Source organism: Citrus clementina, unplaced genomic scaffold (genome assembly GCF_000493195.1).
Source record: "Citrus clementina cultivar Clemenules unplaced genomic scaffold, Citrus_clementina_v1.0 scaffold_5, whole genome shotgun sequence".
Lineage (NCBI taxonomy): Eukaryota > Viridiplantae > Streptophyta > Magnoliopsida > Sapindales > Rutaceae > Citrus > Citrus x clementina.
The window spans coordinates 11,696,042-11,709,509 of record NW_006262201.1 but is presented as its reverse complement, the minus strand read 5'-3'; the positions used below and the strand labels follow the sequence as shown (position 1 = coordinate 11,709,509).

The 13,468-nt window shown below is 28.1% G+C and overlaps 1 protein-coding gene across 6 annotated transcripts; it reads left to right on the top strand.

Moving 5' to 3' along the window:
• The first annotated feature begins 8,103 nt into the window (after positions 1 to 8,103).
• Positions 8,104 to 13,263, top strand: LOC18040217 (phosphatidylinositol N-acetylglucosaminyltransferase subunit A). Of its 6 annotated transcripts, none has more exons than XM_006431861.2 (10): positions 8,104 to 8,277; positions 8,628 to 8,690; positions 9,980 to 10,112; positions 10,483 to 11,055; positions 11,263 to 11,417; positions 11,549 to 11,639; positions 11,775 to 11,891; positions 11,974 to 12,077; positions 12,477 to 12,567; positions 12,662 to 13,263. In XM_006431861.2, exons 2-10 carry the CDS (start codon positions 8,659 to 8,661, stop codon positions 12,758 to 12,760), a joined length of 1,395 nt encoding a protein of 464 aa, XP_006431924.1. In that variant the 5' UTR covers positions 8,104 to 8,277; positions 8,628 to 8,658; the 3' UTR covers positions 12,761 to 13,263. The 6 variants fall into 6 exon arrangements, with proteins under 6 accessions (XP_006431924.1, XP_006431925.1, XP_024040368.1 ...); XM_006431862.2 differs by having other exon boundaries at positions 8,628 to 8,717; XM_024184600.1 differs by lacking the exon at positions 8,628 to 8,690.
• The last annotated feature ends 205 nt before the right edge of the window (positions 13,264 to 13,468 follow it).

Genomic DNA, 13,468 nt, shown 5'->3' with positions numbered 1-13,468 from the left:
TCTACTTATGCAAAAGATGACGATTCTTATATAGGAACAGTCATTAATGGCCGATATAAGATGTCTGTTATAATTAAAAATCTTCATTATTTGCAGTAGTTACATAGTCTTAATAATGGTTTTTTTCGTAAAACCATCATTAAATATACCTATTTAATGGCAGTTGTGAATAAAAACCATCATAAAAATTAATGAAAAAATGTAATACATAACTGTTATCTAAATAATCATTATTAAATGTATTTTTTTAATAACGATTTTTTTACAACTTATGTAAATACTGCAAATAATGATTGTTCAGTGTAATAACCGTCATCATAAATATATTTTTAATTACAGTTAATGAACTCCCATAAAAAATATCTCTTTTAATGTTGCTGCCCCGGTTTTAAAACGTCATCGTCATCTTATGTCGTTTAAATATCATTTGAATTATGTATTAGCTGAAATAACCACCTCCAATATGAGCACATCCGCCTAATTGAAACAAGAGACTAACAATGTTAAAAAGCCACCTAAACCTACGCATTTAAGAGTACTGAACATACCTAATGGTTAATCACCCACTGCAATTGGCACGACCGACACTAGACCAATAATTTCAAAAAGACAATTGAAAACAGCCGCAACATCAAAAGGACAATTGAAAACAAAAAATTCTACTAACAAAATACTAAGAAAATTAGAAACAGGAACAACATAAAAAATGCACAATTGGAAATAATAATGTCAGAAAAAATTTACAGTAAGAGTTAAAAAAGTGTTATTTTACTTAGAGTAGTCACCACTCAAAGGTAGGAGGAGGAGAAAATTGCATATCGGACAAGAGGATGTAATCTCCTCTAAGTTTTTTCTCGTCTTTTATTTCTTATTATTCATTTGTTATCGTACTACCTTGATATCTAATTTTAGCATTAGAAGGTCTACATGGGTCACACCTCAACGACCTTAATGGGTTATTATTTTGTAGAATTCCAACCGCTGAACTCATATGATATATATCTCATAAATTGAGTTAATATAATGAATTAATTAAAGATTTCAAATGACAATTTTTTTCTTGCTATAATGTGAGCATCGTTACTAATTAAGTTCTTATTTAAAGAATAATATAATAATGTAAAAAATAATTATTAAGAATTGTTCCAAAAGGATATTGTCTGAGATGTTATTCCCTCTCTTTAAATTCTTCTACGATCCAAAACCATATTTAAAAAAAAAAACTAATCGTATATTTTGTGCAACTCTTACTTAATGCTTTTTTTTAAATAATTACTTATGTAGTTTTTTTTTTTGTCTAAAATCTAAATAGGTTTGAATTTAGTTGAAGTCTGAATAGGTCTAAATACTATATCCAAATGACATGTTTATTTTTTATTTTTTCAATATCTGAATATGAGTGTCAAGTTGTTGTTTTTTTTTCAAAAAGAAAACATCTTAAATATGATATTACTTCATAAATATTAACAATATTTATATTTGTTGGCTAAGCACATGACAAGTTATAAATGAATTATTTGATTAGTAAAATTTTTTTGATAATATTTACCTTAATAAAACATGAAAATAAAATATATTTCAAACACACGTATTTTTTACTTTGATATGTGATACTTATAATGTTATTTTTAGTATATTATATTGATTTTTTTCTTGTTAATCACATAAGTCAATTAATAGTTGTTTAATCATTTGAAATAAAATTATTGTATTAAATAGAATTCATAATCTATTATAAAAATAGTAAATGTAAATACAAAGAGACGGAATTGTTATAAAATACACTCACCTAAAGTTATATTATGTTTAAAATTCTTATTCACAAAAAAAAAGTTAAATACACTTACATAAGAAAAGGGATAAATAAAAAATAATAAAAGGAGAATTTATATAGCAGGAAATAAATTTATTTAATATGGGTACTAATAAGAAAGAATATTAAAGTTCTATTTAAATGTTTTGTCATTCAGATAAAAGTCATAATATTTAATTTTTTTCATTCAGACCTAACCATCTTATAATCAGACATAAGTGATAAAAAAAATAAAATAAAAACTGTAAATATCTAAAAATAATTAAAATTCAGATTTCATACAAAAAACAAACAACCCCTTAGTGCATTTGATATCAAGATACGTATGTATAAGTTCAAACTAGTTTTGATTTGTATTGGTTGTTTTAAAGTGGTGGTAATTTAAAAAAACAGTTTAAAGTGATGCCAAAAATTTGTCAGGATATTTTTACTTTGGACTTGTTTGTAAAACATTCAAAGTCTGAAGTTTTATTAATTTTAGACTTTTTATTTTAAAATTTATTTGTTTATTTTTTAAATTTTATGTATGATTTTAGGACATTTTCATCTGCATAGAAAAAATAAACTTTTGTGACTTTTATTCTAATGGAAAAAAGTTGAAATAAGAAGCAGGTATTATATCCTAAATACATCTCTACTAAATACACTTATTTCCTAAAGTATATAACCTAATCCTTTTATTCGTTTTGACTTATAAGGACATAAATGTTAAATAATCTAATAATGTCACTTATATCCATATATTACAAAAATCATGCTTCAGTCAAATTTAGACTTATTTAGTTTTCATACAAAAGAACAAACGCTACCTTTGGACATTTTAATTAAAGTGATTGATAATTTTTTTAATCACCCTTCTGTCTAATCTTTCATTGTTACAAGAAGTAGGGATGGCAATGGGGAGGGGAGGGGACCAATCTCTCCATACCCATCCCCAATATTTTGCGTATGTCCCCGTCCCCGTCAGAATTACTTAAGAGAATCCACATCCCCTCCCCGAATAATAACAGGGGATCCTCGAGGGTCCCCGATCCCCGAATAACTAATACATTTTTTTTTCGATTTTGAGTTAATCATATTAAAATAAAAAATTCAAATAAAAGTAAAGTTCGAAATATATCTTACATTAATATCCATTACAAAAGTCACATACATTAAATTAGTAAGTAACGCAGCATGCAAGGGATACAAACTTCTTTTACAAACTATTATGAACAAATTAATATTCTAATACAAAATTGTTACAAATAAAATCGAATTTAGATTCAAAATTAACTTTTTCAATGGTAGCGTGGACACTTTATAAATGTGGACTATTCCCTTTACAACACAATAGTTAAATCGAAGCAAATCAAGGGCAAATATTATGTTAGATTAGATTAGATATTAAAATTGTGATTCGTTGTGGGCAATTATAACATCTAAAAATAAATAAAAAAAATAAATTTAAGTTTAAAATATTTAAAGAATATTAAAATTAAAAAAAAATGGGCTAATAGAATCTACTCGGTCTTTTTAATGTCCTGAATAAAAATTTAGGACTTTAATTAGTTAATTAGGCCCAAAAGTTTAATAATATTAATATTTTGATATTTTTTATTTTTACCAATATTTATAATTTTATAATTTAAATTTTGTTATTTATTTACTAGTAATTTTAAAAAATTAAAATGGGGAAATGGGTAGGGGATGGGGATTCCACCTCATCCCTATCCCCTCCCCGAGTAAGAAATTAAGTAAAAAAATTTTCTCGTCCCTTCCCCGAATAAGAAATTGGGTATGAAATTATCCTCACACTCTCCCCGAATAGGGAAAATCCCCGAGGGTACCTGTCTCCATAGGGATTTTTGCCATCCCTAACAAGAAGTCCTTAAATTATTTATTGCATCAAGTAAATAAAACTTTATTTTTGTATTATTATCTTTTGACTATTTCATGAATTGTAAAATATGAATGACAATAAAAAGTATTGATGCATGTGATTTTCCTATTATATCTCTACAAAAATTTTCAATCGAATATATTTTCATTAGCACTGTTAGTTGACTGATAATTACACAAATAGAGTGTCAAATACTAAATTTAGAGGTTTTTACATATTATTTTTAGCCAGATTATATTTTAACATTTTCAATATTATATTGTTTCTTATGTTATTCCTATTTTATTGACAAAAATTTTTATTGAAGGATGAAAATTAATATTTTACTAGTCAACTAATCGGTCAATTAGTGGTGTTGAAAATATAATAAATTGAAATATTTTGTAAGAATATAATAATAAAATATTAGACAATAATATTTATAATAATCATTTAATAGTTTAGATAGTCAAACGATACTAACACTTTTTTTTTTTTGGAAAAAGTATTTTTCATATTTTTTATTTCAGCTACTCGCCAGATTTTCGATAATTTCTTGCCTGCAAACCCAAGGTTTTAGAATTTGTAAACGGGGGTAAATTGGTCATTTCGACTAAGCCCATAATAATTCAAATTAGTTGCGGCATTCACGGCCTTCGGTACCGTGGGTGATGTTCACCGTATCGCTGTAAATGAATGTCTCTATTCTTGTTTTCATAAAATAAATTGATTTATGTTATTTTAATTATAAATTTTATTTTATTTTTTGTTTTGTTAGCTTTAATTTGAAATTAATTGTCAAGTGCAGGCCATTGCTGCACTTTTTGCTTCTGATCAAAGGCAATACGATGTGTTTCTAATCACTCATTCCGCTCACGAGGTTTGCTTCTCTCTGCGCTCTTTGAAGCTTTAATCTGAATGACTTAAGCAGTTGATTAATTGATTGATTGATTTATTTAGAAATTGAACTAAGCATTTCGAAAAGTGGATTTGTTATTAGAAATAGTTAATAAAATGATTTTTCATAAAGCACTTTATGCTGTGTTTATTTTTTGGAATGGGAGTGAAAAGTGTGGATTCCTCCCACTTCAGTGTTTACTTCAACTAATTAGGGAAGGATTGAGAATCTCATTCCGTAGGCCTCACCTATTTTTAGAGTGGGGAATCCACTCTCACCTCTCCATTTTCTATCATTTTTTAAATTTAATTTAATTTAATATTTTATATTTAATAAAATAAAATAAATAATATTATATTTAACTAAATAATAATTTGCATTGATTATAAGTTAAAATTACTTAAAAATAATATTATTATATTAATAGAGAATTAATAAATATTACTATATGCTATCTTTATTTAATAATATAATATTATTATATTTATTTTAAAAATAATAGTACGTTATTTATTTAATATTAATAATTAATAATAATAAATAGTTTATTCTAAGAAAATATTAATTTTGTACTAAATAATATTATATTAATAAATAATAAATTTAATATAATTATATTAAATAAAATAATGTTTCATTTTATATTTACCCTTCTTTTTATTAAATTTACTATAATTATATTTAATAAATATTTAAATAATATTATTATATTTAACTAAATAATAACTGGGTTTGATTCTAAGTTTAATTTACTTAAAAATAATATTATTATATTAATAAAGAATTAATAATATTATTATATACCATCTTTATTTGAAAATATAATATTATTATATTTATTTAAAAGTTATAGTATTATATTTATTTAATATTAATAATTAATACTAATAAATAGTTTATTATAAGAAAATATTAATTTCATACTATGTTAATAGTAAAAATATTTCATTTATATTGCCCTTATCAACAATTTTTAATTTATATAACTAAAATTAAAATTAATAAAAATTATGATGGTCATAATTAAGAATATTAATAATTATTATAAATTTACAAATATAATAAAATAAATGTTTATTCATTAAATATATTTTTATTAACTTTGTAATTAAAAATTATTATTCTTTAAATAAAGATAAAATTATAATTTGAAACTATTTACTCCCAATCTAAGACAAAGTAAACACATAAATTAGATTCTGATCTTCATTTCATGCTTCAATTCCAATGCAAGTAAACAATATACTCTCAATCACACTTCACAATCCTAATCCTAGGATTCCTACTCCTCAGAATTCCCACTCCAATCTAAAAAATAAACGCTACCTTAATGCTTTTCAATAAACTCATTATTATTGGATGTTTAACTATATTTTTTTATTTGATTTTATCATTAATGCTAGCTGACTCCGTTGGTATAATTAGTTTGTATTCCCACTGATGTATTACCATCTGCATGACATTAATTGATTTTATTATTTACTATTTTTCTAATACCCAATCAAGGATGGCTGATAAGCTGCCACATCAGTAAATGATTATGTGAGATATAAATACTTTTTGGAAGATTTTCCAATATTCATCTGATACTCTGTAAACGTTTCTTCATCTAATAAATATAGGTTCTAAAATGCTTCTGATAATTCATCACCATATTGATCAAAAGCATGCTTATAATTGATCATGGATGTTGTCCAAGTACAAAACTTGTGATTTTAGCATATAGCCAGTGAAAATTATTAGCAAAGCTTTTTTGATTGACCTACATGAAGTTGTAATTAGAGGATACGTAAAAATATAACGAAAAATGTAATATGAAAAAATATTACATATATAATGATTTCGCTTAATCTATTTATAAAAAATATAATGAAAAAATATTACATAAATAATATTATTAAATAAATTATTTAATAATATTATATTTATAAAAAATATAATATTAAACTTATTTAAATATATAATATTATTGTATTTAGTTAAAAGTAATAATTTACATTGATTCTAACTTTAAATTACTTAAAAACTAATATTTGTATGTTCATAGAAAATTAATAATATTACTATATACTATCTTTATTTGAAAATACAATAATATAATTTTTTTAAATTTTAATAGTATTATATTTATTTAATATTAGTAATTAATAATAACAAATAGTTTATTCTAAGAAAATTTTAATTTAATATTATATTGTTAATAATAGTGTTTTCATTTGTGTTGCTTTTATCAATAATTTTTAATATATAAATTTAAATATGTAAATTGTTGTATTTATTTTAATAACATATTTGTATTTATTGTAAGATTCTAAATTAATATTTAGGTTAAATATATTTTACAATTAAAAGCATATCTCATGCAATAATAATGTTAAAATTATTATTTTACATAATATTCAAAATAACTTAAATTATAATATTTTATTTTTATTTATTGTAAATTTTATTTAATATAATAACATATGTCCAATAGATGGTAAAATATTAAAATACTTTTAAATATTGAAATTATTTTAAAATGTATATATTATTACATTTGTTTTCATATTATACTTCTATTTATATAAAATATTAAAATTAGTTTTTGAATTAATAGAACCAAATGATATTATCGTTAAAAGAGGATTTCAGTGTCTCTTTTTTTAAACTTAGGACATTTCCCAAATGTTGAGTGCGTAGATGTGTTTTTTTGTCTACATCTATAAATCTACAAAAATTCACATATCCTTAAAAATATGTAAATCACCAGGAAAAGAATAAAATTTTTATGATTTAATTCCATTAATTTACTCAATTTACATATATTGATTTAATGAAATCAATTTTTTTTTCGTGTATTATATTTTAAATGTTTTTTTTGTTTAAACAATATATTTATTTGGATCTTATTTAATTTTGAATTTAATTTGGTGTTGAAATTATTTTTACCTTAAAATTTGTAGATTGGATGTAGACTATGTCAAATTCGCATTGGATTCATAAACATATGGATTATATTTGGATTAAATTTCATAGATTCGTAATTAGACTAGATTAAAAATTTATATTTTATAAAATAATGGATCATATATAGATTAGGATTTAATTCCACAAAATCTAATCAACAAACACTCATTTGAGTAGTGTTAGAGAGATAAGTTTAGGTAGCATTTATTGTTCAAATTGGAGTGGAAATCTAAATGAGTGAAAATTTTGAGATTAGGAGTGTACTGTGGAAGAGAGAGTGGGAGTAAATTAGTTATTTACACTAGAATGTGAGTGTGAAATATGAATCAAAAATCAAAAATCTATTTATGTGATTATTTCATCTTGGATTAATAGTAAATTATTTTAAATTATAATTTTATCTTTATTTAAATAATTATATTTTTTAATTACAAAGTGAATAAAAAATATATTTATAAAATAAACTATTTTTTATTATTAATTTTAATTATATAAATTAATAACAATTTTGAATATTCTTAATTATATAAATCGTAATCTTTTTATTAATTTTAATTAATAATATTTATTAAAAATCAATTTCTGTCTCAAAGCTCACGCCTTCACGCCTTAGTCTCACACGCCAGTTCCATTTTCAAGTTTTCCACCGCCGTCGCTCGTCAGCCACACCGTTAGTCTGGCGGGAGGCAGCCGCCGCAGCAGAACGTCGCCGTCGCCTTAGCCAGTCTGTCGCCTCCAATCTGGGGCTGGTCGCCGGTAAGATTGTCGATTCTCTTTTTTATTTAATATATATTTACTGTGACTTAAATTTTATTTTTCCTTAATTATATATTTTTGAGTTGGGATTACTAGATTAGGGCTTAATTTTTGCAGCAGCTGTTTGATTGTTTATGAGCTGTTAGCTGTTAATTTTTATCTCAGTTGTTAGTTGCTAATTTCTATAATTCTATTGTTAGTGTAATTGGGGAAAATTGCAAAAACGTTAATTTTTGTAGTTGTTCGTGATTTATTTACAAATAGATAAATTATGGTGCTGTTATTACCCTATTACTCGGCTTCTTCAGTGTGTAAGCAGTTCTTCTAAACCAATATGTTTACATGGCCAGGAAATTTTGTTCCAATGAGAGGTCTTAATTCATGGGATCTTACAGCAATTTGATGCTGGGCTGGTATGATTCCTGATTCATCCCATTCAGGTGGCTTACTGTCTATGGATAATTCGAAAAATTATTTATTTCAAATTGCAAAAGTGTTTAGGTGGTCTTTCTACCAAATGGATCTTCTGATTTGGGTCTGAAAATGTCACTTGACAAAAAAGTTTAGGCTATGGGATTGATTTCTTGTATTATTGCTACGTTAAATAATCTCTAATAGTTTGTGCACTTTTTGTTTTCTTTGAATTTTGTTGGGTGTGCTGTAGTGAATGCAGATTGCTTTTTTTTTTTTTTTTTTAATTCCTGTCAGATGTCTACTTATTCAAGTGTTCAAAACAACACTGCATCTGAAACCGTTCAGTCTGACTGTGAAGATTGCTTATTTCAGCATGAAGTTCTAGCAAATGCTAATGGCAATGAAACTTTGAAGTTTCTTTTATTTGTGATATTGTGGTGTTTTTTTTTTTGTTGTTGTGGAATGTGATTTTGTGATTTGTAGTGTTGTTTTATTGTTATTGTTGTAGATTTATAATTTGTAGTGGATTTCTAAACTACGTGTGTGGACAGGAGTTTATTGTTTTTCTGATTTGTGGACTTTTGATAGACTTTATTATGTATATCTTGTCCAATTAATAGTTTTATGAAGGTGAAAACTTGAAACAGTAAACTGGAAAGTCCAGACAAAATAGAGCCATAACTAACCCGAACTGAACTGAAGTTTATAATTCAGTTGGGTTCGGTACTGAACTTCGGTTCACATTCGGTTTAGTTTTTAAGATCCAATCAGTTTCGGTTCCGTTTTGATGCCGAACCGAGCAGAGCCGGATAATGCCCAGCCCTATTCCAGTTCATGTTCAATTATTTTCCTTATTGAGTTCTTATTCGGTTATTTTTATAAAGAAACTGAGTTTAACAGGTTCTGTTTAATTTGGCAGTCTTTTATAATGTTTATTCTGCGTTTCGTTTTTTAATAAAAATTCGTCCAAGCTCTGTACACTTCTCCAGGGACCGGTTAGTTAATCCCCCATTTACTTATGATTGTTTCATCTTCATTTTGATTTTTAAACCATCTTTATTAGGAATTCATTCTGTTTCAGTACAATGAAAGATTTGAATTTTGTGTCTACTTGTTGATTATTCTACCATTTGCATTTGATTTTGGTATTATTATTATTATTATTATTTCTCTCTATTTACTTGTTTTGAAATCAATGATATTGAGCATCATCTCAATGTGCTGATTGTTTTCTCTTCCTTTCTTGCTGAGTGGATGAATCTGAAGAGAAAATTATTCTTATTTGCAGTGAGAGATTTGGATTCATGGCTAATCAGAATCATAGAATTCTGATGGTCTCTGATTTTTTCTATCCCAACTTTGGTGGTGTGGAGAATCACATATACTATTTGTCACAATGCCTGCTAAAGTTTGGCCACAAGGTTAGATCATGCTTTACAATCTGTAGATTTGACATGTTGAATGCTAGGTCCATATAATTGTGGCATCGTACAGAGAGAGAAATGAGGAAACTATTTGTAGAATAGTTTGCTTGGGTAAATTAAACAAATAGGAAATGTTTTAAGAGAAATAAAATAATTTTTTTTCCTTTTGTTTCTTCCACAAATTGGAAATAGAGAGAGAGAGAGAGAGAGAGAGAGAGAGAGAGGGAGGGAGGGAGGGAGGGAGCGAGGGAGGGAGAGGAAGCTTTTGGCTATAAAGTTTCTCCTCAAACATGTGCATGAAAACTTTGTTTTTGTTTTTATACGATTATAGATCATTGCATGATAAACTTATTAAATGCTTATTCAGGTGGTGGTCATGACTCATGCTTATGGAAATCGTTCTGGTGTGAGATACATGACTGGTGGCTTGAAAGTTTACTATGTACCATGGAGACCATTTATTATGCAGAATACACTGCCGACCTTCTATGGGACACTTCCAATTATAAGGACAATCCTTATTCGAGAAAAGATATCATTGGTGCATGGGCATCAAGCCTTCTCAACTCTTTGTCACGAAGCTCTGATGCACGCTCGCACGATGGGATATAGAGTTGTGTTTACTGACCATTCTCTTTATGGTTTTGCCGATGTTGGGAGCATCCACATGAACAAAGTATTGCAGTTTACTTTGGCAGATGTGAGCCAGGCCATTTGTGTTTCGCACACAAGCAAAGAAAATACGGTGCTACGATCAGGCCTGCCACCCCAAAAGGTTTTTGTAATACCAAATGCCGTGGACACTGCTATGTTCAAACCTGCCCCAGAGCGTCCCGGTAGTAATGAAATTATTATTGTTGTTATTAGCAGATTAGTTTATCGCAAGGGTGCAGACTTACTTGTTGAAGTCATTCCCAAAGTCTGCCGATGTTTTCCCAATGTGAGTTAAATTATTATTATTTTTTTATTTTTTATTTTCTTTGGTGCTCTCATTTGTAGACATGGCATGCACGCAATTGCTAGATATCAGTCCATCATTTTAGTTTCCTTTCAAATAAAGGCAAAAGTGCTATGTAGAAGTTAAACATGACATTATGGAATGTTTAGTTATTTGCAACTCTAGTCTCATTTGGGAATGCGTGTTAAGGTTCGTTTCATTGTTGGAGGGGATGGACCTAAACGTGTGCGGTTGGAAGAGATGAGGGAGAAGCATTCTCTTCAAGATCGAGTAGAAATGTTGGGGGCTGTGCCACATGCTCAAGTACGTTCAGTCCTGATTTCTGGTCATATATTCTTAAACAGGTTAAATTCTAATTGAATGTTGGATATATCTTTTTCTTCTCATTTAGTTGCTTAATCAACTTTCAGCTAGCCACCTTATTTTTATTCTTTTTAAATTCTTTTGTCTGATTTTACTTGTATCTCGCATACAGTTCCTTAACAGAAGCATTTTGCATAGCCATATTAGAGGCTGCTAGTTGTGGATTATTAACAGTCAGCACACGTGTGGGAGGCGTCCCTGAGGCATGTATTATGAGATGCTTTTACTATACCTGGCCATTTTTGTTAGTAATAGTTTAGAATGACATATTAGAATTATTTAATTTCTGGAAATCCTTAGCAGGTTAGGAAGCTGATTTTTCTGACCTCTGCTTATAGGTTTTACCGGATGACATGGTTGTCCTTGCTGAACCAGATCCTGGTGATATGGTACTAGCAATTAGAAAGGCAATATCTCTACTTCCGAAGATTGATCCACAAGTTATGCATGAGCGTGTGAGTAAATTATTCAAATGACTTGAATATTTTGATATTTGGACTATTTGTGTAATGCTAAGGATCCATTGTGCCTTGCCAGATGAAAAAACTCTACAATTGGCATGATGTTGCCAAAAGGACAGAGATCGTGTATGACCGTGCTTTGGAATGTCCCAATCAAAATCTTGTAGAACGACTCTCGCGGTATGCTATTGAGTTTTCATCTGTCTAGTTGATACTCATTCAGTAATTGAGTAATAAGTTCATCATATGAAGTTAGCATGAATACAGTTGATTTGTTATGATGACTCTGTGGTTAATCTTGCTTGAGAACATTTTAATTGGGGTAATTCTGATCTAAACTTACTACCATTTGTTTTGTATCTCTTGGGCAATTTTGTATTGTCACAAGTGTTAATGTAGTTAAATGAAAGTCCCTATTCAATATTTAATAGTCCTGGACCGTAAGTTGTTAGTATTTATCTTTTATACCTTCAGGTGATCTAGGTAATGCTTTTCTTTTTTCTTCGTATAAAGTTTGGGTGGAATCAGTTTATGCTTTTCAAACAGTCTTCAGCTTGCTGATGCCATCATGTTTGTTAGGTACCTCTCGTGTGGTGCATGGGCAGGCAAGCTTTTTTGCTTGGTTATGATCATTGATTATTTGCTATGGCGTTTCTTGGAATTGTGGAAGGTAGTGTTATCACTTTTCTAATTTTTGTCTTCTGCCATTACACATTGATTTTGTCACACATATGAAGCTCATTCTTTTGTGCATATTATATCAGCCAGCAGAGGATATTGAGGAGGTGCCCGATATTGTTCTACCCTGTCAGTCAGATGGAGAGAGCTTGAAGGATTGCAGCGAAGACCAGTGCTTAAGGTGATCTTTTCTTAAGGTTCCAAAAGAACTACAAAAAGGAAAGAACTGAATGCTTAACAAACTAGATTCCTGTCATAATCATTTACTTTCCTTGGTCCGAAGGGAGAGGGGTTTCTGGAGTCTCCCAGGTTTGCCTATGCAATTGGGGCTTCCAGTGCTGTTTCATTAATCCTATCCAAAAGTTGAGCTTGAAAATTTATAGATGCACTCTTTACTGTGTGACTCACAGTGATAGGTTAGTTTCAGGCAAAATTTTGGGCTTTCATCCAGAGGAATTAATTTTTCTTATTCCTTGTGATCTGTATCGTATTGCTTGTGTAAAATAGTTTGAATGTCAATGAACTTGGTGGTAAATTACTAATTGCACCACAAAAGACTGACAGGCTGCTGATTGTTGTGCTTCGAGTTAATGTGAATGGATGTGATAAACATTTCCTACTTTGCTTTCTATAAGTAACAATTTGTGCAATTACTGTATTGATATAAAAGGAACTTATAATATCTCAGACACAGGATTTCTGCTAACAATACTTGTCAAATAGTCAGTATGAAGAGCCTTTAATTTCTACACAAGTTCTTGCCGCAATTCGAGATTCGTGGATCGATGCATATTCATCGGTTGATTAAATCTCAAGTGTGCATTTGTTTGAATGCATTAATCACACATTGCGTACACCCTGCAAATGTAATTTCCCCTTTGGCTGTATCAAAT

Coding starts and splice junctions, on each gene's coding strand:
- LOC18040217 (XM_006431861.2), top strand. CDS start 8,659: ATGGGATCTTACAGCAATTTGATGCTGGGCTG. Junction 8,691..9,979: donor AGCAATTTGATGCTGGGCTG/GTATGATTCCTG, acceptor TCTTATTTGCAG/TGAGAGATTTGGATTCATGG. Junction 11,418..11,548: donor GGTCATATATTCTTAAACAG/GTTAAATTCTAA, acceptor TCTCGCATACAG/TTCCTTAACAGAAGCATTTT.